The sequence below is a fragment of the Gopherus flavomarginatus genome, chromosome 16, assembly GCF_025201925.1.
Source record: "Gopherus flavomarginatus isolate rGopFla2 chromosome 16, rGopFla2.mat.asm, whole genome shotgun sequence".
NCBI lineage: Eukaryota > Metazoa > Chordata > Testudines > Testudinidae > Gopherus > Gopherus flavomarginatus.
The window spans coordinates 18,493,546-18,521,520 of record NC_066632.1 but is presented as its reverse complement, the minus strand read 5'-3'; the positions used below and the strand labels follow the sequence as shown (position 1 = coordinate 18,521,520).

General features: G+C 53.0%; 1 protein-coding gene across 3 annotated transcripts in view; it reads left to right on the top strand.

Moving 5' to 3' along the window:
* The first annotated feature begins 21,187 nt into the window (after window positions 1-21,187).
* The window catches only part of PPP1R1A (protein phosphatase 1 regulatory inhibitor subunit 1A), a 61,524-nt gene continuing 54,736 nt past the window's right edge, over window positions 21,188-27,975 (top strand). For all 3 annotated transcript variants that reach the window (XM_050926007.1, XM_050926006.1, XM_050926005.1), the window contains exon 1: window positions 21,188-21,378. In XM_050926007.1, coding sequence (XP_050781964.1) covers window positions 21,298-21,378 — 81 coding nt within the window. In that variant the 5' untranslated portion in view covers window positions 21,188-21,297. The remainder of the gene's footprint in view (window positions 21,379-27,975) is intronic.

Sequence of the window (27,975 nt, the reverse complement as noted above, 5' to 3'; positions counted from 1 at the left end):
CTGTGTGGGTCAGGCATGGGGGCCTGTAACATGCCAGTGGGTTCCCTAGGCTGTGAACTGCAGCACTGGATCTTGTCTGTGTGGCTGCACCTTGGCATTTCCAAGATCCATGTGCCACAGGCACGCTTTGCTGCGCCAGCGACAGCAGAGACTCCAAACACAAAGGGGAGGGCAGGAGGCCAGCAACGAACGTCCTGTGTGGTAATGACTCATCAGCAATACAGCGGCAGGGCCCTTCCATCCTTTGCTCTCTTATTCCCAGCATCCCTCTCGCCACAGCAAAGACCCACCGTTACCATGATCTGACAGGCCCGGGTTTCCTACTTCCCCCACTACAGGCTGCTGACAGCATCCTGCGCTATCTCCTTGGCCCATGGCTCAGAGACAGAGAAACAGATTGCTTTTGCCTGACAGTATCTAGTGCTCTGCTATTAGTGCCATCACTGGGGTGGATTAGCATTAAGCAAGGTTATTACGGTAATGCCAAGGGAGCAACCAAGAAGCAGCCTCATTGCACCAGATGCTGCACAGAGAGAGGAGCAGCCAGCTGCTGCCCCCAGGGGCTCATAGCTCACACAGCAGCTGGGAGAAAGGAAGGGTCATTGCCCCATTTTCAGATGGGAAAATGAGGCCCAGGGAGATTGGTGACTTGCCCATGGTCACACAGGGAGGCTGCAGCAGAGCTGGGAGTGGACTTGGAGTCCTGGCCCAGCCCCACAAACTCATCCTTCCTCGAGATGACTCCCTTCCTTCACGCACAGAGCATGAGCCAGGCTCCTTGCCTCCTTCCACACGCCCTGGCTCCATAACTTATAACAAGGCTTCCTGCTTCCCCTGGATCCCCTAAGGGCCTTGCTTACATGTGCTGCAGCCCTGACCCCCTGGGGCCCGTCTGGGCTAGGGAACCAACCGGTTGTGGGGCCAATTGTGATGATTCTGATCTGTTACCCACGTGTGCCTCTCTGGTAGCTGCTCTGCCTCAGACCATGAGATCAGAGTCTGGCTCATGGGCTGCACCAACAGTGACCCTCCTGCAACTCCTCCGAAGTCCTGCCCAGTGCTCTACATTCACGGAAGGGGCTGCACCCACACTGCAGGCCCTGTGGGTATGTCTACACTTGGAGGCACTAGGCACCTCCTCGGGCAGCTGTGCCCCTCACGCCGCATGGGCACATTCTGTTTTTAGCACACTAACCAGAGCCAGCACAGGATGTCTCCTCGAGCTGAGATTTACAGCTCCAAGTGTTGCCAGGCCCTGTGTCCTCAGAGGTGAGTTGGGGAGAAGCAGCTGGAGAAGGGGGCCTTAGGAAGGGCTGAGTCTGAGGCTACGGCTAAGGATGCTGGGGAGGACTAGGAAGGAAATGGGGATCTGGCCAGGTCGCAGGGAGCTTTGCTCTGCAACTCTGATTCCACTCCTGGGTTTTTTTTCCTGCTCTCTATGGCCAACGCACTGATGCCGTGGAACTTTTCTAAATGACCCATCGTTCCAGAGTACAGTGCCCGGGGCGTCCTGCGGAGGGCAAAGGCACAGCCCATGGATCTACAGAGGAGGCAGGGTGAGGGCAGGGCCCAGGTTCAAGCCGCCCTAGCATGTCCTGCCCTGAGCCGTACATCAGCAGGTGGCAGCCTCGTCACATCAGGATCCCTCACTGCAACTCTCTGAGCAGGCAGGAGACAACGTCTCCTGTCCTCCCTGAGAGAGACCCATCAACCCTCCCTGCTCCCAGAGCCAGTCAGAAACCTGCCCTTGGGACAGAGCTCTACCACAGGGGCCTGGCAGAGGCACGGTGCAGGGGTTCTGGGTTATGTGTCCTGCAGCCCTTTTCAGGACTGCTTGGTCCATGCCAGGACATTGGGCAGCACAGGCTGGGTGGGAGGGTCTGGGGTCTGCAGGATGCATATGGACCTAGCAGCCTCATGCATTTATCCCCGTTGTTCATCCCTACAAGGGAGTGTAACCCTTCTGCCAGGTGGAATCGGCAGCAAGCAGGACCAGGTTCAATATCTAGGGGTTCCTTTTCAACAATACAATACAGACTATCTCGAGCCCCCACCCAGTAACTTGGGACAATTACACACCACCCCTGGGCACCTCTGAAAGGCAATACTCCCCCACTCGCAAGCACAGAGTCTGAGTGTAGAAAAGCACCTGGGATCCTGCTCCACCCTGGCAGCACCCGGGACCCCGCTCCCCGCTGACAGCTCCAAGGACTCTGCTCTCCTGTGGCAGCACCCAGGACCCTGCTCCCTGCTGACAGCTCCAGGGACCCTGCTCCCCCCTGACAGCACTTGGACCCCACTTCCCACCAACAGCACATGGGACCCCATTTCCTGCCAGCAGCACATGGAACTCTGCCTCCCCCACCCCCAGCATCTCCCGGGACCCTGCTCCCCGCCAGCAGTGCCTAGGACCCTGCTCCCTGCTGTCAGCACCTGGGAGTTGGGACCCTGCTCTCCACCAAGCTGCAGCCACTGCAAATTCAACACCTTCCCTCAGACCCTCCTGACTGCAGATGCCAGCAGTCACCTCCTCATGTCTCAGGCCCTGCGGAAGCCAGACCGCCCAGTCACAGCCAGCAGTGTTGCCTTGCCTTGTGTGTGACTGGTGGGAAAAGGTGAGGCTGAGTCACTCAGGGCTTGTCTACATCAGAAAGTTGCAGCGCTGGTGAGGGAGTTACAGCGCTGCAACTTAGGAGGTGTACACATCTGCAGGGCACCACCAGCGCTGCAACTCCCTGTTTGCAGCGCTGGCCGTACTCCCGTTTTGTCTCGGGTGTAGAGGATCCAGCGTTGGTGATCCAGCGCTGGTCATCAAGTATAGACACTTACCAGCGCTTTTCTTGACCTCCGTGGAATAAGCAGGTATCCCAGCATACCTGAGGAAGCCTCTGGTAATCAAGCTGGTCTCCTTCCCCGGTTTGCTCTCGCGTTCCCCGAACCCCGAGCAAGCAGGTCTCCTTCCCCGCGGTTTGCTGGGTGGTTCGGGAACGCGAGAGCAAACCGGGAAAGGAGACCAGCTTCGCCGCGGTTTGCTCTCGTGTTCCCCGAACCTCCCTTGAAGCCGCCCAACAGCGCTGCAGCGTGGCCACATCTAACACCACTTGCAGCGCTGGTTGCTGTAAGTGTGGCCACTCTGCAGCGCTGGCCCTATACAGCTGTACTAATACAGCTGTAACAACCAGCGCTGCAAAATTTTAGATATAGACATGGCCTCACTTTGCCTTGTCTCACACTTGGCTGTTCAGGCAGCTGCTGCTATTCCACTGGAGACAGTGAAAGGCTTTGTGAGCTCCTCTCTCCACACACACCCCCCGCCCCAATCTCCTCTCAGGTTACTCGCAAGACACTGAGTTATGGGCAGCAGTGTGCACTGCAGACCGCTGCTAAAATAGTGCATCTTGGAACCAAGTCATCACATCATCATCTAGCCTGTGCCACAGGGACCCTTCTAGGTGTCTGTCTTTCCCTGCAGTGTGTATACAGCATTGAGTGCTGTGATGTCTTGGCACACGTGAGCAGAGCCCAGAGACGGTCTCAGACCCGCGCTTAGTCGTAGAAGCATGTTGGTGAACAGCCCCTGTAGCCATGTCACAGCCAGAGGCTAATGGGCTGGGTGCAGTCTGTCCGGCTCAGGGAATCGGGCTCTGCCTGCCCATCCTGCCCCTCTGTACCATAACCCTTGCCTGTGACCCCTGCCCTGCGGGTACCTGTGCTGGGCTAGCCCCAGGCCAGCTGCAATTAGCAGTGACTGCGTTAATAATTAGCCAAGCTCCTTTATTCCCCTGCTGTTTGGCGAAGGCTTGCTGTAGCCAAAAACCGGCGGGGAGGGTGTGTGTGTGCAGGGGACGCCCTTCCCTTTGCGTCCCTACCCCATGGAGCCCAGCCTGGCCTGGACCCTGGCAGGGACTGTGCCATTACAGACACAAGGGAGTCATATCTGTGCTGTGCTGCTCCCCACCTCTGCACACCCTCACCTTCTCCCCCTCCGCTCCTCCAGCATGTGCACCCCACCCCTTCCTGGTGCTGCCGACCAGGCTCAGGGGGTGCAGCCTCATGTGGGTCTCTGAGAGTGAGGTGGAGACATGGGGGACTGGGATGCTCTGGCCCCATTCAGGAAAGCTGAGAGCCCCTCAGCACTCTCCACCCAGCCCCAGACTGTCACCAGCACAACAGCCTAGGCGTTCTTCAGCCCCTGCAAAGACCCCAGAATGAAGCTGCAGACAGAGTGAAGCTGCAGTCAGCTGAGACCACAGCCCCATTGCACTGGGTGCTGGACAGACAAACAGTCCCTGCCCCGGAGGGTTCACTGTCCAGACAGACAGATGGTGGTGCTCCAGGACAGGGAGTGGCAGACCTGTGCCCTGATGGTTCTGTGCCCCATCATAGCCCATAGAGGCCATTACAACCAGGGCATAAGCCCCCGGGGCTGCACTAGCCCTCACTACTGCTGCCCAGCAGAGGACAAGCTGCTGCCACCATCCATGGCCTGGCACCCGCACACAGAGGAAGCTGGTTCACCATGTGCATGGTGGCTGGGCCCAGCACCCCATACTAGCCTGCACTGGCCTCAGGATTTCACGCCTGGCAAAGAGCTTTGCCATGGTGTGTTAGAGAGCTTCATGCTCAGGCTGACACGCAGTCCTGCGCCAATGTGTGTAAATGGAGAGAGGCAGCTCAGTCACATGCGGGGGTGGGGAGGTTGTTTGCGCTAATACGCACTTCTCTCTTAACTGGATTAGTATCGGCTTGGATTTTTCCATCCCCTTTTTCCTCAGAGAAAGGCTCCTTTCACCAGCCTGGCTGCTAGTCATCCCACAGCCTTGCCTCGCTCCAGAGGGACCTGGCTCAGTGACTCATTGGGAAGATCGTTTTTTGTGAACTTAGATGTTTGCTCTCGTCCCAGAAATGCCGATTTCTGCAAATTGATCCAGGGCCAGATCCTGCCTGTGCTATGGTCCCCTGCGCTATCTGAGTGGCACAGGGAGCTCAGAGCTCCACCAATCCACACAGAGGAATCCCAGGACAGTAACCAGCTCCCAGTAGATGGTGTGACGCCCTACTTGGGCTACCCAGCACAGGGAACCACTGTGTTACCCCTCCCAGCTTCAGCAAGGGAGAGCTGTGCTGTTGCTCAGCCATGTGTCAGTTCCCAGACACACCAGCTGGCCTGCCCCACCAGCAAACTCCCCAGGCCTCTGCCAGTCCACACCTTACCTTGCAGGTAACAGGCCCCTGTTCCTGAGTTCCCCAGAGATGTTTCTCTGCAATGCCTGGTTCCTCTCACTGGACACTCACAGAAGTTTGTTGCCTCCAACAAGACAGCACATGCACCAGGCTGTTCGTTTAGCTGCAGACTTACCTTCATTGTAATACACAGCACTGAGCTGGTTTAGTAATAAAACAAGAATAAGTTCATTAACAAAGAACAGAGGGGTGAGTGATAATAAGAAAGAAGAAACAGGTATGTGACCTGGCGATTAGCGAAGTTACCACAGACAACAAAGGGGGAAAGGGTGTAGATTGGGATAAGTAAAGAACGCATCAGAGATCTTCTGGCCAATTGGAATGAATTCAGATTAGCAGAGCCAGATTCTATTCATCCCACAGTGCTGAAGGAATGAGCTGAAGAAATCTCAGTGCCACTGCCAATAGTATTTGGAAACTCATGGATAACAGGAGAAGTCCCAGAAGACTAGAGAAGGATTAATGTAGTGCCCATCTTTAAAAGGGGGGGAAAGAAGGAGCTATAGACCAGACTACGATATCTAGAAAGCTACTAGAGCAATTCAGTTTGTGAATACCTTGAGGATGAAGGAGTGATCACTAGCAGCCAGCATGGATTTACCAAGAACAAATCATGCCAACCAGCTTGATATCCTTTGACAGGGTAACTGATTTGGTGGACAAGGGGAATGCAGCAGACATAATACAATATACCTGGACTTCAGCAAGGTTGGACACAGTCCCACATGAATTTTGATAAGTAAGCTGGAAAAATACAGGCTTGCTGGAACTGCCATTAGCTGGATATATATTTGGTTAACCAACCGCAAACTAAGGCCTTCTCTACACTATCACTTAAGTCGACTTAAGTTATGTTGCTCGGGGGTGTAAAAAGCCACCTCCTGAGCAACATAACTTACACTGACTTAATAGGGTGTCTACACCATGCTATGTCTGCGGGAGACGCTGTCCTGTCGACATAGCTTCTGCCTCTTGTTGAAGTGGATTAATTACAATGATGGGAGAGCACTCACCTATCAGTTTATTGTGTCTTAACCAGACCAGCTAAATCAATGCTGCTGCAGCACTGTTGACATAATCTGCTTATGCACTGCCTGTGTGACACTCTGTACCTCAGGGAAACACCCTACACCCCCATGTTCATCTTTATAAAATGATTGTGTGGTATCAATGCAAAGTATGTCATGTTGGGTGTCTTCGGAAGGCTCATAATGCACTGAGCATGGTTGTTATAGTGATGTTACAGTAATTGTTACAGTAATGTTATAGGAAGGTTATAGGTTATAATTTCATGTATATAGTTATAAGGCTGAAAATATATCCTCATGGCTTAAAATAAGCCCAGACAAAAACTCTCCAAGAACAGAGGGGCAGATCACACCTCATCAGGGCATCCATCGGACAACCCAGCCAGCCTCACAGGAACAATGGACACTGGTTTAGGCAGCAACAAAAGAATCTGTTAGACCCTCCAGGGAGTTACTCCATTCCTTTGGTCAGTTTGGGACTTTGATGAGGTAATGCTCACCTGACTCTGAAGGGGAGGGGGAGCAAAATCAAGGGGAAAGAAAGGCCATGATAAAAGGGATAAAATTCTCTCTCTCTTCTGCCTACATTTACAGACACCACGGCCACCAAGCAACTAAAACACTGATCAAAGGGGAGAGCCTGACTGAAAAGTAACCAGCCAGCCTGTGGTGAGAAACATTTAGGTGTGCAAGAGCACTGAAAGTCTTAAGATCACCTTAGAATGTGTTTTGCTTTTATTTCATTTGACTAAATCTGACTTGTTGTGCTTTGATTTATAATCACTTAAATCTATCTTTGTAGTTAATAAATCTGTCTGTTTATTCTACCTGAAGCCGTGCGTTTGGTTTGGAGTGTGTCAGAGACTCATACATATGCAGTACATATGCATTTCTTTGTTAAATTGACAAACTTGTATACGCTGGCAGTGTCCAGCGGGCACAACTGGACACTGCAAGGTGGAGATTCCTAGGGTTGTGTCTGGGACCAGAGATATTGGCTAGTGTCATTCGGTTGCAAGTAGCCGGGAGCAGCTTACATGCCAGAGGCTGTGCGTGAACAGCCCAGGAGTGAGGGTTCTCACAGCAGAGCAGGGTCAGGCTGGCTCCCAGAGTCAAGGATTGGAGTGACCTAGCAGATCACCGGTCCAGATAACACCAGAGGGGAACAGCACAGCCTGCCAAACACATTTTAAGAACATATGTCCAGCACACATCTGCAATTCTTGGTAGCCACCCCAAACATACATCACACAATGATTTTTGGGACCAGCATGTCACAAGTTTATATAGAATACCTTGTATGACACCTTTTAACTGCAGATTATGACAACAGTGTGTTGGGGCAATGAGGATGTCAGGCCAGATCTGAATTACAGTATAAGGGGCCCTCTACCAGCTGGTATTGAGAGGCTCCCAGAAGCACAAATTAGTTTAGCTGGTGGGGGGGGAGTGCCAGGGGCAGGAGAGGGTGCTGCTGTCACAAGATGGGCTTGGTTAGAACAGCCCTGGGGTTGCTCTATAGACACCAGGGACCTTGGGACTGGGGGCATGCAAAGGCCAAAGGCCAAAAGCCAGAGCCAGGGATCAGGGTCATTCCATGTCAGTATTTGCCAAATGGTTTGGATGCTCAATCTTCAGCCTGACTGTGAGTCAATCGCAAACCGCCTGCTTCAAACGTTCGCTATTCATGTTGTGTGATCGGTCACCTAAGCCGTGTAGTTCTGTTTCTGCTTCCTGATTGAAAGGCTGGGAATTTTGGTAACAGGAGAACAGCTGCTGACAGATGCCAAATAGAACTGCCTGGGGAGATGGATTTCACTGGTGTGGGGCTGATTTACACAGCTGGGGAGCTATGCACAGCAATGGACAAATCCAATGACATCTGTCAAGGCAGATCCCCCACTCTGGCACTTCGAGTGTCGAAGGTGGGGGCCCGCAAGGATTCTAACAATTAATACTGGCCACTCCAGGCTTGTATTAAACTCCCAAGTTTACAGCTTCTCTCTGACCTTGGATGGGTAGATGCTGCCACCACCCAAATGCAAAAAAACCCTCTGAAACCAGAAGGGCGAACTTAGGAATTCCTTCTTGTAGGGTACCCTCAAGCCTTTTCAATCCCTCTCTGGGAAAAAGCTGAGAAAGAAAAACAATGGAAATCAGCTATTGCCACCAACTAATTCAACAATATGTGCACAAACCTCTTAGGACTCCAAAAATCCAATCCTGTTCTTTAAAAAGGTAAATTTTATTAAAAACAAAAAGAAAGAAAATACATCCGGAACTTAGGCTTTTGCTAGATTTTAAAAACCCACTTACAAAATTTAAACATCAAGAATAACCTTCTTGAGGTCCAGCTTAAAGGTTACAAGCAAAACAAAAAGCATCTGGGGTTAGCACAGAGGAGTCCACAGGCCAATAAGAAATAAAATAAATAACCCTCATCATGTCTTTCTAGACATTCCTCGATTACTTACATATTTGGGGTTTCAGATAAGTAGGGCTGAGGTATGATGAGATGCTTTTTCATACTTGGTTTTCAAGCTTTTTACAGCATAGCTTCAGCCCTGTCCTAGTCTGTCCCCTCTCTCCAGAGAACTACAACACACAGAAAAAGGGAAGTTTTTTCCCAATTTTAAAAAGTTCTAGCCCTCCCAATCGCTCTTCTGGTCAGGTGCCCACTCCTTTCCTTTTACCTGTGGGCTTGTTAACCCTTTACAGGTAAAAGCAAGTAGAGAAAAGCTACTAAGAGGCATTTTATAGCTAACTGGCTGGCAGGGCTGGCTCTAACTTTTTTGCCACCCCAATCAAAAAAAAAAAAGGTGCTGCCCCACCATAACAACCCTCCCGAGCGCCACCCTGCCGAAACAAAAACAACCCCCCTAGCGCCACCCCACCAAAAAAAAAAAAAAAGAGCACCGCCCTGCCAAAACAAAACAAACAAACAAACAAAACCCCACAGCGCCGCCCCATCACCCCAAGATTGGCCACACCTTACAAGGTGCCACCCCAAGCATGTGCTTGGTCGGCTGGTGCCTGGAGCCAGCCCTGCTGGCTGGCTGGGTGTCCATAAAAGGGAGCTACCCCCTATACCTTCATTGATCATAACATCCTAAAACCCCTGATTCCCTGGGGCTCACAGATGGATCTACAGATCCCTGGAGGTTCCCTGAATACTGATGCATAGCAAAGAACATGAGCCTGAGAACTGTAGTGGAACCAAGTGACCCCAGCCCATTCATGGGGGACACAAACCCCACTTTACCTGGAATCTGACCCCTCTCCCTGTGACTTTTCCCCTGTGAAAGTAGAATGAATTATATAGTAGGAATAGAAAGGATTAAAGAAATGTTGTCTGTACCTTTAAGCAAAGTTGTTGGAATGTTGCAACCAGGTGTCAGGAATACAGACATTAACATAGAACAATTGCACCGTTTAAGGGCAATTGGTGAAGCATTAGCCTTAGATCGATATCAGCTAGTAAGGAAATAGGATATGCATGCTGTGCCCCAGGTGAATTTTACTGTTTTGATTTCTTTGTCCCTTTGTCTAATTCCCGCTCTTTATCTGTATAAATAAGACTGTTTGGGCCTTGCATGGGCACTCGCATATTCTGAATGTTATTGGCGGAGCGCTGCGCTAATAAACAGAGTGGTCTGACCAATTGTGAGTCCTGATTCTAACTTTGACACCCCTTAACATCTCACCCAGTGCTCCATCCTTTAGTAGCCATTGCACAGGTCTTAGCTGGCATCCTCAGTTCTGTCACACGAAGACTGACGGGGCCAGAGCCTCAGGTGGTACAAATCAGCAAGTCCATGAAATGAGGGGAGCTGCACGTTTACACCAGCAGAGGAGCTGACCCAGTGTTTATGCACTTTATAGCATGTGGGTGAAGAATCTGACATTCAAGTGTTATTTTTTTGGTGATAGATTTATCCTTGGATTTGTCCATTGTTTTATCTGGGACAGATCCCCGGCTGGTGGAAATCAGCCCTGCTCTAGTGATTCCAGTTGAGCAGTGCAGGAGACAAAGCATTCAGTTCAGATACTGATCTTCTTTCATCAGTGTTTAACATCACCCTCAATACCTGGTACTTCTTCTGATTCTTCAGACAAGTCTCTGGGCCATGGACCTTCCAGCATGTATGTGTGCAGCCCCTAGCACATTGTACCCATGCCTGAGATCTGGAGGTGCTACAAATAATAAAGAAGAAAGAAAGATGGTTCATTTCCATTGTGACACTTTTTCAGCTGTCATCAGTTGCTGCTAGATCTATTTGGAGGATTCTGGTTGAACTTCCAGGCCCCTGCCACAGCCCCAGACATCTAGAGAATAGCAGGAGGCAGACATTTATCCGGTCTTCTGCACCTCTCAAGCTGAAAAGCTGCAGTTAGATACTTTAATTGGAGCCCAGTCTCTGTTGCCCTGGGGGGCTAGTGTTGGTGGAGCTCAAATCGGAAAATCTTGATGAAAATTTTCTAACGTGGGTGCCTGAACTTAGACTGAAATATTGATCTATGCGTCTAAATCACTAGTCTGATTTACACTTGATCTGCACCCTTGACCCCCACCAAAGGCAATAGGAGCAGTGGGTGCTCAGCACCTTTAAAAAAGAGGCCATTTATTTAGGCTCCCCATAGTGGATTTAAATGTCTGAGTTTGAAAATGTTGATCATAAACCTTTGCCCTTCTATAGTCACCTCCATAGAAGGATCTTACAGCACACTAATGAATTAAACCCTACAAAACATCTTCTATCTATCCCCATACACATCTTATTTATCTGTCTGTCTATCTCAGCGGGAATTGGATCTATCTTTCTTAGGTGTGTAGGCATTTGTACTCTGCTCATTGAACACCTGTTATCCCTGCACATTACTTTGCATTATGGATAATTCAGCAGGGCCTTGGAGTCTGTGAATCCCTACAAATGTGTTCTAACTGTGAGCTCAACTGTGAGGAGTGAGTGAACATTCATGGCATGTCACAAGAACCTGTAACAACAACTATTGATGGGAAAGGAAGCAAAAACAAGATGGACAGACTGCATTAGTACAAACAAAAAGGCCTCCTGGTATAACTCATGGACTGTGTTAAGATTATGACTGGCAAAGAAGAGGAGTAGAGGACCAGACAGAAATCAATTAACCAAAATTGGTGTGTCAGAAATGAGGCCTAATTTGGTGGACCAAGTGATGAAGGGATGGGCTATTTCTCCCATCACTCCCTTTTGGAGTCCTGAAAGAAAGAGACTGGGATAAAAATTGGCAGCTGGAGTGAGCTGCACCATCGCGGCTGCCCCCCATCTCCTGGGACCCTGCACCTTTGTCATCCTGATCCTGAGAGACATTCTGATCAGACTGGGCCAGAGACCAGAGCCAGATGACATCACCATCTTCACTAGCTCCAGCTGACTCCCAAACACCACCCGGGATGTGACACTATGTCTCCTCCCCACTCCCCAAATATGCCCTTTTCCTTCCCACCTTATTTCTTTTTTTCTCCATTTTGTCTATTTAATAAGAGTCTGGCTTAGCCACCAAGACTGCAGATTTTGCAACACCGCTGTGAGCCTGTGACCAGACAGAGGCAGCTGAAGGCAGTGTCCTAAACAGGCCGATGCTGGTGCATGTTTCCAGGTCTCAGAACAGCTGGTAAGACCATGTGCTGGGCCTGGGTTTTTCCAGCAGTGAGGTTGCAAATGAAAGTCAACTTCAGAGACAGAAGCTGAGTTTTCTATCTTTGCTGTTCTGTCCTCCCCCCCTTTTGCGTATGTTTGTGTTGTAGGAACTAGGATTGGACGTGAACAGCAGCAGCAATGACAGCTCCAGCCCAGCTCAACTTATGTCTTCTCTTTCCCCCAAAAAGGACAGTTATTACCCTCTTTGATACCATTTAAGAGATTGTCAGACAAGAGTTTTATTTTTCCTTTAAAAACTCTCTACAGCTAACTGGGAAAGGAACAAAGGATATTGCTACAATGAAAAGCTTATTAATACTGCGTATTTCAAAGGCTTTCACTGTTTTTCTTTCTTTTCTGTAACTTTGGTAAAAGGTTAAAAGGATTCAAAATGGTGTGTTTGCCATGGCGCTGAGCTCTCTGTATACCAACCCCTGAACCTTGTTTAACACTCTTGAACATTGAAGAGTGACTGGGTTATATTAACACCTTTGACTCTTTGGGCCCATAGATTCCATCTAAGGTGACCAGACAGCAAGTGTGAAAAATTGGGACAGGGGTGGGGGGTAATAGGAGCCTATATAAGAAAAAGACTCCAAAATGGTCCCTTCTGGCCTTAAACTCTATGAAACTATTACATTAAACCCACTGTATAGACAAAGAAACTGAGGCACTGGGAGAAAAAGTGACTGGCCCAAGGCCACTCAATGCATCAGTGGCTGAGCAGGGAATATTCAAGGATAATGTATAAACTCTGGCATCTGAAAGACCATCTTTACTCCCACCATTCCTACACATGGGGTTGGCTTGTCTCCCCCTCACCACTCTCAGCGGCATGCTGGCTGGGCAATGGAGGAGCCCAGCTAGGGACTCTGGCTGAATCCCTTACTCTTATAGTCTGGTAGGGACAGGCACAAAGCAGAGGCAGCGTGCTCACCCCCTGTGGGTGGCAGTGTGACCTAGTGCAAAGAGCACTGGACTCAGGAAACCTGGATTCTATTCCCAGTTCTGAGACCGGTTTGCTGTGTATCCTTGGGCAATGCGCTGCCTCAGTTTCCTCATCTGTGAAATGGGGATAAATAATATGACCTCCTTTGTAAAGTGCTTTGAGATCTGCTGATGACATGTGTCTTATTATGATTATTGTTCAGTTTGGGGAGGAAAAAATTGCTTTCCATTGCAAAAGAGACCCTCTAGCCCCTCCCCACCCCCCTGGGCAGAGATGAGAGTCCTCCCATTGCAGGGCCTGGCTGGGAGCAGCAGAGATAGGAAGGATTGTGCAATCCAGAGTGATAAATAAGATGCCAGCCAGGGCCTCCCTGTGGTGGGGAGTGTCACACAGCTGTTCGCCTGGTTCCGGGCACAGCTGATGCTCACAGAGGATGAAAGCAGGGAGAAAGCACCAGCAGAGCCCGGAGCTGCTTGTTAGAAGTCTACTTTTCACATGCAGGGAGACATATGTTAAGCGGCCCCCCTCCCCCTCCCTGCTGCCTCTGCCTCTGCCTCCACAGGCCAGCAATCGGCAGCCTTCTGTTACAGGACTTGAATGAAAGTTCAAACTACACTGCATGGGAAAACTTGTGAGGCTGCAAAGTGGAGGGGCGGCGGGGGTGTGTGTGGCTGTAGGCAAAGCAATGACAACCAGAGGATGCTACTTACAGCAAGGATCTGAAGAGGAAGAGGGACTTGTGGGTGTGCTGGGACTGCCTCAATCCAGGTTCAATTCCTAGCTCTGCTACAAATTCTGTGTGACCTTACCCAAGTCAGAGCATCTCTCAGTGACATGTGTAAGGTGGTTATGATCCGTCTCTGCAGACAAGGCCAGAGAGGCAGCTGCAGGGGCCATGTCTGTGTTGCAGGGACTAACTGCACTTCTAGAGGCCTGTGCTGGCTTGCTGTCAACCCTGGAGGGATTCTTAAGGGGGACAGGAAGACACCAGCTACTGAAAATGGGACTCCCCTGAGGAGGGGGCAAAAAGGAGCCCGAGGAGAAAGGGTGATAATACAGTGGGCCTGCACCATGCAGCAGCAGTGTGGCCTGGAATAGCCGTAATGGTTGACAAAGGAAGCAAGTCCCTTCTGGGCTACCCTCCCTCCCCCTCTTTGGAGGAGATGGAGGCAGTGGGCCACTCAGCCATGCCGGTGTTTTTCTCTCCCTCCTTGAGGGGCAGCAGAAAAAAAAGGCTGAGTGAGGCAGCACTTGGATTCCCTACTCATGCAGCAGGCCGGGCACTGGGCTCAGCTCTGCTGCCAGGTAGAATGATCTGGGGGTACGACAAGCAACCCGCACACCCACCGACAGGTTCCGCTTTCAAGGAGTCAACAATACGCAGTGATTATTGCCATCAAAAAGGACTTGAGGTGCCCAGAAACAGAGACACTCAAATCACAGACCACTTTTGAGATACTGAGCCCGGTGTGGGCAGCGCCAACCACCATCGCTGGCCAGAGGATGGCTGCTCAGCTGAGTAACATCGCTGGCCAGAGGACTGAGCAGGGGCAGCGAAGCCTTCTCAAAAGTGGGGGAGAGGCCCCTGCCCTTCTGTGGCCCCCTTGTCCCTGAGGCTCCACTCCCAGGCTCCCCGCCCAAGACAAATGGAGGGTCTACGACGCCCCATAGCTGCAAGCACAGCTCTTATCCCAGTTTGGCTCCAGCCAGGGGGCGGGGCCTTGGAGCCGCAGCCCCGTGATGGTAAGAGCTGTGCAGGCAGCTCTGAGATGCCGCAGACCCTCCACCTGCCCTGGGCAGGAAGCCTGGGGGACAGGGACATGAGCCGGGGGCTGTTCTCAGACCCCTCACCCACCCTGGGCAGGTGGCGGGTCACTCCCCAGAGCTGCCCAGACTCCAGCTACCAGCCTGCCCGGGGGGCAGGGCCTCAGGGGAAGGGGGGGGGAAGTGGATGGGCCAGGAGTACTCATTCCCTTTGGGCACTTGCCTCTCCGCAGCCCAGTCACACCCCACTCACCTCCCAGGGAGCTGCCATTGCAGCCAGTATACTCTTCCCACACTCGTGCTGGGAGTAGGCAACTGCAGACTCGCTCCTGCCAGCTCTGGAAACCCAGGCCTTGAGAACAGAGCAACCCCTAGGGTTACCATATTTCAAGTTCTCAAATAGAGGACACTGCCAGAAAGAGGAGGAGATGGTGGGAGCATTTGAGGAGTGCAGGAGGGGGTACCTGCAGCAGGGGTATCCACTGGAGATGGGCTGCCAGTGATGGGGGGAATGGGCTGGCTTAATGGGGGAGCCCCAGCTGCTGCTTCCACTGAGAGGATGCTGCATTGGGACTCCTGCTTCCCTCATATTCCCCTATCCCCTTCTCTTCCCCATCCCCCTCCCTCCCCCCCATATTCCCTCCCTCCCTCCCCCCACTCCCACATCTGTCTGCCCCATTCTCCTATCCCCTTCTCTTCCACTTCCCCACTCCCACATCCCCTCCTTCCCCTCACTCCCACATCCCTTTCCCCCATATCCTCCCACCCTCCTTTCCCTGCCCTATCCCCCCGTGGGCACCACTCACCACTGTACAGAAAACATGATAGGACAGCTGCCCAGCACATATAGAAGGGGAAGTTAATTAGCACTAGGACCCAGGAGGCAGCAGCCAGCTACAGAGGCAGGAGAAGCAGCTCCTGACCTTCTCCTCTGCTCCTGCCTCCAGCATCTGTTGGGGAGCAATACCCCTTCCCCCGCCCCCAAACTGCACTCATGGACTCTGGCTGACAGTGCTGGGTCCAAACCTGCTGGGGAGGGAGCTGACGCAGCTAGGCCCGAACATGCACCCCTTTTTTGCACCCCTGCTGGCTCTATGCACTGGGTGGCTGCCCTTCTCACCCCACCCTACTTACAGCCCTGCCATCTGGCCCTGGTGGCTTATTACAGTTTAATTTATCAACTTGTTCCAAAGCCTCCTCTACTGACACCTCGATGTGGGACAGTTCCCCAGATCTAAAAAGACTGGCTCAGGTCTGGTAATCTCCCTCACATCCTCTGCAGGGAAGATGGATATAAAGAATTCATTTAGGTTCTCTGCAACGGCCTGGTCTTCTTCAGCACCTCAATCATCCAGTGGCCTCACTGATTGCTCAGCAGGCTTCCTGCTTCTGATGTACTATAAAAAAAATTGCTGTTAGTTTTTGTGTCTTATGGTAGTTGCTCTTTTCTTTTGGCTGGGCCTGCCTGATTATGCTTTTACACTTCTGTGTGCCAGAGTTTATGCTCCTTTCTATCTTCTTCAGTAGCATATGATTTCCAATTTTTAAAGGATGCCTTTTTCCCTCTCATGGCCTCTTTCACTCTGCTGTTTAGCCATGGTGGCATTTTTTTGGTCCTCTTACTGTTTGTTTTTTACTTGGGGTATATCTTTTCTTTCAGCCTCTGTTACAGTGTTTTAAATAGTTTCCATGCAGCTTGCAGACATTTCACTCTTGTGACTGTTCCTTTTAGTTTCTGTTTAACTAGCTTTCTCGTTTTTGCGTAGTTCCTTTTATACCATTGGATGCATTCTGGCTGGAGGGGCTAGCCCCCAGCCCTGCCCCTTTTGCCCAAGGCCTCACCCCTGCCGTGCACTCTGCCACAGCCCAACCCCAATCTCCCCAGCCCTGGAGCGCCAGGAGGGTGGGAGATGCGGCCCTAGTCTTCACAGCCCCAGAACCATAGGCGCTGACTCCGTGAGTGCTATGGGGCTGGAGCACCGAGAAAAATTGGTGGGTGCTCTGCACCCATGGGCAGCTCTTCGTCCCACCCCCCTGCCCCAGCTCAACTCTGCCTCCATTCCGCCTCCTCCCTTGAGCGTCCCTGGTTCTCCCCCTAGCTCTCATTGCTTGCTGCTGCAAAACAGATGTTTCCTGGCAGCAAGCACTGGGAGGGAGGGGGGAGGAGGGGAACATGGCACGCTTCAGGACGAGGCAGGGATTTGGGGAAGGAGTCCAATGGGGCAGGGAGGGGGTGGAGTTGGGGCAGGGACTTTGGGGAAAGGGTTAGAATGGGGGTGGGAGAAGGGGTGGATCTGGGGGCGAGCACCCACTGGTGCCGGGAAAAGTTGGTGCCTATGCCTGGAATGCCAGGACGGTAGGCTGCACAGCCCAAGCCCGGGCCGCCCTGGGTGACTGGAGCCACACCGAGCGGAAGCATGGGGGGGTCTGGGTGCAGAGCATGGGCGGAGCCACGCCTGGCTGCTTGGGGAGGCACAGCCTCCCCCAGCCTATGATACCTGTCATCCATGGTTAGATGCTACTGCGTTGGGTTTCTTTGGTATTTCCTCCGCTACAAGGATGTTATGTTTAATTACTTCATGGTCACTATTAGTGAGTGGTTCAGCTACATCCACCTCTCCGCCCAGATCCTGTGCATCACTTAGGACTAAATCAAGAATAGTCTCTCCCCTTGTGGGTTCCACAACTAGCTGCTCTAAGAAGCAGTCATGTAATGATGTCTCTCTGCATCCTGTCCTGAAGTGACATGTTCCCAGTCAATATGGGGATAGTTGAAATTCCTCATTATTATTCGGTTTTCTGGTTTTGTGCCCTCTCTAATCTCCCTGAGTATCTCACAGTCACCATCCTGATCAGGTGGTCGGCAGTATATTCCTACTGCTATACTCTTATTATTCAAGCCTGGAATTTATATCCATAGAGATTCTATGGTACTGTTTGATTCATTTAAGATTTTTACTCTACGCTTTCTTTCACATATAGTGCCACTCCCCTACCAGCATGACCTACTCTGTCATTCCTATATATTTTGTACCCTGGTATTACCATATCCCCATATTTATCATTGTTCCACCAAGTTTCTGTGATGCCTATTATATCAATATCCTCATTTAGTACCAGGTACTCAAGTTCACCCATCTTAGTATTTAGACTTCTAACATTTGTATACAACACTTACAAAATCTGTCAATATTCAGTTGTCTGCCTTCATGTGATGTAACTGAATGGAACTCATTTAATGTGACTGTTGCTTTTCAGTTCCTACCTATACTTTATATTCTTGTATTCTCTCCTCTTCTCTCTCCCCTGGTTAAAAGATAGGGAACAAAGGGTAGGAATTAATGCTAAATTCTCAGAATGGAGAGGGTTAACTAGTGGTGTTCCCCAAGGGTCAGTCGTAGGACCAATTCTATTCAATTTATTCATAAATGATCTGGAGAAAGGGGTAAACAGTGAGGTGGCAAAATTTGCAGATGATACTAAACTACTCAAGATAGTTAAGACCAAAGCAGATTGTGAAGAACTTCAAAAAGATCTCACAAAACTAAGTGATTGGGCAACAAAATGGCAAATGAAATTTAATGTGGATAAATGTAAAGTAATGCATGTTGGAAAAAATAACCCCAACTATACATACAATATGATGGGGGCTAATTTAGCTACAACGAGTCAGGAAAAAGATCTTGGCGTCATCATGGATAGTTCTCTGAAGATGTCCACGCAGTGTGCAGAGGCGGTCAAAAAAGCAAACAGGATGTTAGGAATCATTAAAAAGGAGATAGAGAATAAGACGGAGAATGTCTTATTGCAGTTATATAAATCCATGGTACGCCCACATCTCGAATACTGTTACAGATGTGGTCTCCTCACCTCAAAAAAGATATTCTAGCACTAGAAAAGGTTCAGAAAAGGGCAACTAAAATGATTAGGAGTTTGGAGAGGATCTCATTTAGGAAAGATTAAAAAGGCTAGGCCTCTTCAGCTTGGAAAAGAGGAGACTAAGGGGGGATATGATAGAGGTATATAAAATCATGAGTGATGTGGAGAAAGTGGATAAGGAAAAGTTATTTACTTATTCCCATAATACAAGAACTAGGGGTCACTAAATGAAATTAATAGGTAGCAGGTTTAAAACAAATAAAAGGAAGTTCTTCTTCACGCAGCGCACAGTCAACTTGTGGAACTCCTTACCTGAGGAGGTTGTGAAGGCTGGGACTATAACAATGTTTAAAAGGGAACTGGATAAATTCATGGTGGCTAAGTCCATAAATGGCTATTAGCCTGGAAGGGTAAAGAATGGTGTCCCTAGCCTCTGTTCATCAGAGGATGGAGATGGATGGCAGGAGAGAGATCACTTGATCATTGCCTGTTAGCTTCACTCCCTCTGGGGCACCTGGCATTGGCCACTGTTGGTAGACTGATACTGGGCTAGATGGACCTTTGCTCTGACCCAGTACGGCCGTTTTTATGTTCTTATGTTTAGTAGGATATTGAGAAACCCCTTTAGGGAATTCCCTTAAGGAATATCTCTGTCCAAATCATGTACTCCTCCACATCCGTTGGCTTTCTGCCAGCCCTTAGTTCAAAAACTCCTCTACAACCTTTTTAACTTTCCATGCCAGCAATCTGGTTCCATTTTGGTTTAGGTGGCCAAAGGACTGAGCCCCGTCTGAGCAGCGCTGAGCACCGGTGCTGGCCGGAGGACTGAGCCCCATCTGGGTAGCACTGTGCGCTGTCACTGGCCAGATTGGTCTAAACCCCAAACCTTCCCAATATTTTAATGATCCCAGGGCTGTGTCAGAATGTCTGTTTTCTGCTGGGAAAGTCAGGTTTGATTCTGCTCTCTGTCCTCAGCAGAGAGTGGCAGCCCTGGGCTGAGCAGGCCTCTGATATGTCTTCATGACGCTTTTGGCCAGACAGCATGTTCCAGTGAAAACCCAGTTAGCCAGGAACGTTCCAACCAGCCCCCTGCGCATGTTGCCGGCACATAGTGAGAAAAGAGGCCAGCAGCCAAGCAGGTGTACAGTGGCAAAGCTCCAGGTCCTCACTAGCCTTGCAGCCGGGTACATCAGCTCTGGCACTGCCCCAGGAACTGAATTAAAGCCACTGAAACCCAAGCAGTGCTTTACCAGCTCACTCAAAGGGACGTGGGAACGAATCTAACCCTAACTTCCCAAATTGCGATCCATGACTCTGTTACCCGATGCTCCACCAGCTCACACAGCCAGGGCTCTGTTGGCCCAAAAAGGCCATGAGGGCTTGGGAACTGCCAGCCCAAGAAATGCCCTCTCCCTCTCTGTGATGCCTCCAATGTCCAGATGCTCTCGCAGGTGTGTTGGAGACAGGAGGCTTTGGATTCCCCCAGCACCTCTCTGGGCCTGAAATAGCCCTTTATAGGCAGGCAGCAGAGGCCATCTCTTTGGGCAGGAGGTTGTGGGGGAGGGGGTTGGGCAGGGGTATGGGGGGCCACCGTACACACAAATCTGCCCCTGTGGAGCAGGTGAGAGAGAGAGAGAAATCACACATGCCATGTGACTGGATGGTGCCAGGGCACCAGGGTGATAGGGGCTGCACAGGAGCTGGAAGGGAACAGACTGGCCTGGCCTGGATGGGGTGTCCCTGGATGCTAGCGGGAGTCAGGAATAATTGATGGTTTGGTGCCCCCCCAATCATTTTGGGTTAAAAAATGAAATGTTTTGTTCAACCTAATGTCTGCTCATCTTTTGTTTTGGTGTGGGAGATATTTGCCCCTTGCTTTGCTTTTTTAAGTAATTTGGTGGAATTTCAAACAAAATCTGACCTTTTCGGGAAAAAAATTCAGCAAAAGACACTGGCTCCACCCAGAATGGCATTTAAAGTATGGGTCTGAAAATGGCACCTGGCTTCTCAGGGTAGTTTTGGGGCTGCTGTCCCCCAGCTCTGGGGCTGCTGTCCTCCCCCACCCCCGCTCTGGGGCTCTGTCCCCCCCGGGTCTGGGGTTGCTGTACGGTGACCAGATAGCAAGTGTGAAAAATCGGGACAGGGGGTGGGGATAATAGGAGCCTATATACGATAAAAGACCCAAAAATCAGGACTGTCCCTATAAAATCAGGACATCTAGCCACCCTAGCTGTCCCCCAGCTCTTGCTCCACAGCCCGGCCCTGGTCTTCACTCTGCCAGGCCGCGGGCTTTGCCGATCCCCTGCGGGTTCAGTATCCCATCATAAGAAGCGGCCGATGACCCGGGAAGAAGGGGGGACCTGGCCCTGCACCCTCACGCCAGCATGGGACGGGGGCTCCGCTCTCCGCTCGCGCCAGGCTCCTTACATCGCGCCAGGGCGGTGGGCGTCCGAGTCGGAGATGCTCTGCACCATCTTCCTCACCCATTGCAAGGAGCAGGCCCCGTCACCCCGGGCGGCTGCCGCGGGCTGGGAGGCGGAGGGTTAAAGCTCCGGGAAGCTTGTGTGTGTGTCAGGGGGAGGGGGCGGCGGGCCGCGCCCGACCAGCCAATAGGCACCGGCTGCTTCTCCAGCTCCCCGAGCGGAGACTGGCAGGGGCAACCTGGGCCAGCGCGGCGCGGGGAGCCGAGCGCAGGGCGCGTCCTTCTCTCCCTGCCCGTGTCTCTGGGAGAGCGGAGCTGGAGCCCCCGGCGATGGAGCCCAACAGCCCCCGGAAGATCCAGTTCACCGTCCCGCTGCTGGAGCCGCATCTGGATCCAGAGGCAGCCGAGCAGGTGGGTCGGGAGCGGAGCTTTGTTCTGCGGGGGCCAGTTCCATGGCGATGCGCCCAGGGGAGCGACTCTGCGGGCACCGGGGCGCGGCAGGGCAGGGCGCGCACGGACCCTCCTGCGCCCGGGGCTGCCAGCGCCTTCCGGGCGGGGGGCAGCGGAGCCGGACAGGGCTGGAGACTGGGACCGGCCTGTCGGAACCAGGGAAAGGACCCCGCGCCTGCCCAGCTTGCAGGAGCTGCGCGGCCAGGACCCACGTACCTGCGGAGCACGGGAGGGGGCCGCCGTGGAGGGCTCTGGGGTTTGAGTCGCGATGTGTAGTGAGACGGTGCGTGTGTGGTGGGGGCAGTGGGGTCAGAGTGTTATGCAGGATGTGGGGGGGCGGGGGTTGTCTGGGGTGTTGTGCCGGTTTGGGGAGGGTATTGTGCCAGGTGTAATGGGGGCTGTGTGGTGTTGTGTGGTGGTATGGATTGTCTAGGGTGTTGTGCCCGGCGGGGAGTGTTGTTCGGGGTGTGGTGGTGTGGTTTGTCCGGGGTGTTGTGCCGTTTGTGATGGGAAGCTGTGCGATGGTGTGTGGTGGTATGGATTGTCTGGGGTGTTGTGCCGGGTGGGCGGTGTTGTTCGGGGTATAGTGGTGTGACTTGTCTGGGGTGTTGTGCCAGGTAGGGGGTGTTGTGCCAGGTGTAGTGCCGAATAGGGGAGTGTTGTGATGGGGGGCTGTGTGATGGTGTGGGTTGTCTGGGGCGCTGTGGTGGGGGGCTGTGTGATAGTATGTAGTGGTGTGGGTTGTCTAGGGTGTTGTCCCGGTGCGGTAGTATGTGTTGTCTGGGGTGTGGTGGGGGGTTGTGTGATGGGGTGTGGTGGTGTGGGTTGTCTGGGGCGTTGTGCCGGGTGTGGTGGGGGGCTGTGTGATGGTGTGTGGTGGTGTGGGTTTTCTGGGGTGTTGTCCCGGTGTGGTAGTATGTGTTGACTGGAGTGTGGTGGGGGGCTGTGTGATGGTGTGTGGTGGTGTGGGTTTTCTGGGGTGTTGTCCCGGTGTATTAGTATGTGGTGACTGGGGTGTGGTGGGGGGTTGTGTGATGGGGTGTGGTGGTGTGGATTGTCTGGGGCGTTGTGCCGGGTGTGGTGGGGGGCTGTGTGATGGTGTGTGGTGGTGTGGGTTTTCTGGGGTGTTGTCCCGGTGTGGTAGTATGTGTTGACTGGAGTGTGGTGGGGGGCTGTGTGATGGTGTGTGGTGGTGTGGGTTTTCTGGGGTGTTGTCCCGGTGTAGTAGTATGTGGTGACTGGGGTGTGGTGGGGGGTTGTGTGATGGTGTGTGGTGGTGTGGGTTGTCTCGGGGTGTTGTGCAGGGTGGGAATGTTGTTCAGAGTATTGTGCCGGGTGTGGGGGGTTACCCCCCGGGGTGGCGCCCCTCAAGCGCAGCCTGTGAGCTGTGACTGGTGCGGCCTCAGCCTGGCCGGACGGTCTGACCCGGCTGTTCCCAGCGCTCCCCCTCCCCTGGGCCGCCCGGAGAGCTGCGGGTGGGGTCTCACGGAAGCTCCGCGCAGCAGCCCGCACAGTGCAGCAGCTCCGGGCTCCCCCAGGGCCGGTCTGAGCAGCGCCCGAGTGAGCCCAGAGCGGCGAGTGACTCCGCGGGGAGCAGCGCCTGGCCCGGCCCGGCCCAGCCCAATAGCCCGTGCGCTGCGCTGGCCCCGGGTCTGGGAACGCCTGGGGCTCTTCGCTGTCCCGTGTTAGCCCCGCTCTGCTGGACTCAGCCATGGGCCAGCGCCCAGCTCAGCGCAGTGGCATCTGGTGAGCCCAGGGTCAGGGTCTAGAACAGTAACGTGCGGCACGTGACCCTGCCCCCCGCCCCCAGGACCCCTGCCCCCTGCATCGTTGAGACTCCAGGGCTTGCTCCGTTTTGGCTCTTGCTGGCAGGGATCCAGGGTGAGACCTTGGCCCCAGACCAGGGCCAGGCAGAGGCTCTGGCTCGCGTTTTGAATCCATCCTGTCCTAACAAGGTGCTGGGGAGGGGGGGCTCAGGGCCTGGTGCTCAGGTCCAGCCCCCTTGGGAGTTCTGGGCGGGCACAGAGCGGAGCTGGTGGCAGAGGCAGGGCTGGCACGGCATGGCTGTGCAGGCAGGGTCAGCACCCTGGGGCTGGGGGCCCACCTGTGGGGGCCTGGACTCTGGCCCAGTTCACTGGGCTAATGGCATCAGATGAACCTAGCACCCAGCCAGCCTTCACGTGACTGCTCTGCAGCAGCGGCCCAGCTCCCTTGGCTGCCAGTCCCCATTTGGGCTGGAACAGCAGCATGACTGTGTGTCAAGGGAGACCTCAGGAATGAAATGGCAAAAGCCAGGTCAGGAGAGGACTAGGGTGTATTAGTAGCACTGGATGTGGAGAGCTCAGACTGGGCTAGCAGGGAGCTGTGGGTCAGGACTGAAGGGCGCCAGTGAAGCTGAGAGAGGGAGTCCTGGGATGGTATAGCAGGGGCTGCGGGTTGGGATTGAGGGGCACTAGCAGAGCTGTGTGTGGGAAGTCCAGGGCTAGAATAGCAATGAGTTTCTGGCCCTCCTGGTTGTGGAGAAAAGCTTGAAAATGTGACCCGAGCACAAGTGAAAGGCTCTGGAACCAGAAGGCAACAAAACAGAAATCAGCAGTCATTAATTTAAAAAAAAACATGATTTTTGAGCCAGTCTCACAATTTGGAGAGGCCTGGGGTTGGCCATTCTCAGCTGGGGCTATCTCACCTGGGAAGGGATAAGAGGTGTGGCGCAGAGGGGACTTTCTTGGACCCCAGAACTGCTGTTCATTTGAGGAGTTGCAAAGGCTGGTCCCAGATAGGCAGGCAGGCAGCACAGAGCCCAGCTGAGTGGTAGTTACTACCCTGGGACCTTCCAGTCTTGCCTTCCATGAGGACGGAGTGGAGACTTTTTTTACAGGAACTCTGTGCAGTCCAGTGGTTCTCCTGGTGCAGGGACAAGCATCTTAATAGGTTCCAGGGCTGTGTGCTTTCCTCTTGGTTCTGGGGACACTGCATCTTCGTGGCCTGTGTTCCACCAGCAGGATGATACTGGGGAATCCAAAGATGTGGGATTGTGACATGTGTCTTCCCAGAGGAGCGAAACACTGTCAGGTACCATCTGTGTCACTGCTGCACAGCTCATTTGCAGAGAGCCTTGGAGGAGCTGCTGTAGCATCTCGCCAGCAGCAGACGGGGTGGAGGCTGGGGGATATGCAAATAAACTGATGCAGGGGGGAAGCAGTGGAAATGGCACCTTCCTCACCCATCCTGTAGGGGAGCTACTTTGTCTGAGCTAGGAACAGGAGCTTCCACCTCCCACTCCTCCGCGTCTGGGCTGAGAGTCCTTCCTCGGAGGAATGAGAGTCGAAAGGACCACTGTGATCATCTAGTCTGAGCTACTGCATAGAATTTCCCTGAATTCCATTTTCAAATATGTGTTCCTCAGGCAGGTACCTACACACTACAATTGAGTTGCTCCTTTGGGTAGGTCTAGTGGGCTTGAGTGAGGTGAATGGGAGGCAGGACTCCTGGGTTCTAGTCCCAGCTTTGGGAGAGGATTGAGGTCTAGTGAGTTAGAGCAGAGGGGCCTGTGAGCCAGGACTTGTAGATTCTAATTCTGGCTTGGCCACTGACTCTCTGCGACACTGGGCGAGTCCCATCCTCTATCCATGCCTCAGTTTCCCTGTCTGTAGATTGGGTTCAGTGACATCTCACAGGCAGGGATCATAGATGTTTGCAAAGAGCTAAGGTTCAGAGTTTCAAGAGTGTGGAGCCCCCAGTGGTTCCCAAAGAGAACAGCAGAGACTTTCCCTCTCCCTGCCAAAAGCAATAGAAGCTGCTGGGTGCCGAAGGCCTGGCCGGGAGGCTGGAGCATTGTCCTTGTCATCACACTTTCCATGATCCCTTTGTTCACTTTTGCAGAGTTTTGTTGCTCAGACAGGAGGTCACTTCTTACTGGGCAATGGACACTGCTAGGTGGGGAGAGGCACTTGGCTCCCTAAACTCTGCTCTTTAACCCCAAGGAAGCCCCTGAGCTCACACAGTTCAGAGGCAACCAGCAGAGCAGGAGGAGCTGCAGAGTCCCTCTCTTGGGCTGGAGGGGAGCAGGCCATGGGCAGGGGGTTGGGAGGGTCAGGGGGCAGCCTGTTGGGGACCAGCAGGTAGGAGGCTTCCCAGGAGCAGGGGAATGGGAGGCTGTTTAGGAAGAGGAGGAGGGAAGCGGGGGTTGGGTAGAGTGAGGGGTTAGGCTTGGGCAGAACGAGGCAGGGGCGGGATCTACTGAGCAGCAGGGAGGGGGGCACTTGATAATCCAGGGCCTGTCCAGTGGGTTGATAGGAAACATCTGGAGCTGCTGTCTGTGCCGTACCATGGGGGCCTATGTGCTGCAGGCACGTTCAGTGAGTGGACAGGCTCTTAGGCACTTCTTTATAAATACAGGGTGGCTGCGGCTGGGCGGTGTGGCTGCCAGGCACCCAGTGGGGTCAGCACTGCCATGCCAGGTAACCCAGCCTCATGCATTGAGGCACCGGCATGCATCTGTGCAAGCCTCTCAGGCAACGTGTGTTCACGTTGGGGTGTGCAGTGTCTGAGAGCATCAGCCGAGGGACACAGGGCAGGGTTGATGATGAAGCTGGTGTGATGCAGGGAGTCCAGCTCCAAGTGCTCAGCCCCCTTGAGTGGATGAATCGTCCACCAGGGCCATCCCAGGCCAATTCACAGCACTTTTGGGGGATGTGACTCTCCTGGGGGCTGCCATCCTGAGCTTCTCCTCAAAACCAGAATGAATTCTTTAGCCCTTATGGCTACAAGATGCCTTCAGAGGTGTGACCTGAGCATCAGCAATGCAGCACTGTCTTTCTGAGTCTGCAGGGACTCTGGTACGGTCACACTATGTGAACTGACTCTGTTCCTTCCCAAGGGTGTTGACTCTGAAGAGTAATGATGATGGTTTAAATGTCAGCACTGTTCACTGCTGATCAAAGCAGCTGGTGAAGGGGGAGGACGATCATGTTACAGAAGGATGGCCCTGTGCAGGGTCTCATGGAGCATCTTGAGGGGATAGAGCCTAGTTTGTGGGCAGAGCCTGGGGCATAACAGCTAGTTTTTTTCCCAGTTTGACCCCTGGTTCTGAACATTCACAGCAGAGACTCAAATCAGGAGTCTCCCGAAGTCTGTGAGGAGCAAATCTACCAGGAAAGCCAAAGGCAATGAGTGTGGCAGTGACTCATTGTGGGGGAGGAGCTGGTTATTGCTGGGAGAGCCTGGGGCCCGAGTGGGATCTGCCTGATGGGATGAGGAGGTATTGGGGTTGGCTTTGTCTCCTGCCTGGGTGATGGAGCCGTGATGCCTCAGCCAAATTTTCCTCCCAGCCCAGTGGTTCTGAGCCCAGGCACAGACAGGCCACAGCCCCTCAGTTGAGCTGCCAGGCCTCTCCCTGCCCAGATGCCGGTGCAGGAGAGGATGCCTGAGTGCCAGAGCATCGGGGGTGAGAGCCCTCCCTTCTTGCTGTGTAGATGCCATGTGGTTCATACCGTTTGCTCCATGTGTGCTTAAAACAACAGAGGTCCAGGTCTGCTCTGCTAGAACATGGTCGAAATGGGGTTATTGACCAGAAAACCCCACGGAGGCTGCTGTGCTGTCATCCTCCACTGCAGAGGTGGCTGCATTTCAGGGTCGCTTATTGCATAAGGGCTTTGCAGTGAGGAATGTGGTCCTGTTATACATGTTTGTTCCTAAAATAAATCTCTCTCTTGGTCTGGATTTTGACTGGCCACTGGCAGAAGTTGGGTTAGTGGAGCTGCCTCTGTTTCCCCCTTTCCCTCCCACTCACAGAGGGGTAGGAAAATGACCCCACCCCCCAAGATGGGCCCAGGGCAGTGTATGGACCCAGCCCCAGGCCTAGCTCCACATGCCAGACCCTCCAAAGAATGGAGTGGGGCCAGATCGGGGCTTTGCTTGAGGCCCAACATCCCCAGACCTCCAGATGGCCATGAGGGTGCTGGGGTGAGCAGCTCTGTGCAGAGGGAGGAGAGGCCCTGGCTGCCACAAAGCCTTCTTCTTGCTGCCCTGGCTTCTGATTCTACTCGAGTCCATCCTGACCCTTCCTGGAGGGTGGGAGCTCCCTTCCTTCTGGCGGCATCAGAAGCTGGCTGCTCCCTCTCTACATTCCTGCAGCTGGTGAGCCCCCATGGTCCCTCCAGGGCTGTCACAGCCTGTTTCACACTCCTTCCACCGCCTTCCGGCTCTTGAGCAGATAGCAGGGCTGGAGAGGGAAGGGGATGCCCCAGGGATATGGGAGAGACATGAAGTGATCAGCTCCTCCCTGCTTCTCCAGCTCCTTAGGAGGGAGCCTTCCCTGATGTGCTGGGGTCTCATTCCTTCCAGCAGCAACTCATGATCCCACAGTCACCTAGTGATAGCAGGATCGTGACCCTAAACAGATGCAACATCAGCCCAGCTCATCTGCCAGGGGCTCAAGAACATAGGTCACAATGGAAGGGCACGGCAGCGTTGTGGAGAGGGGAGCCCAGGGCTGTGGGTCAGGATTGAGGGGCACTGGCAGAGCCATGTGCCTGGCAGGTGGGGGGCCCAGAACTG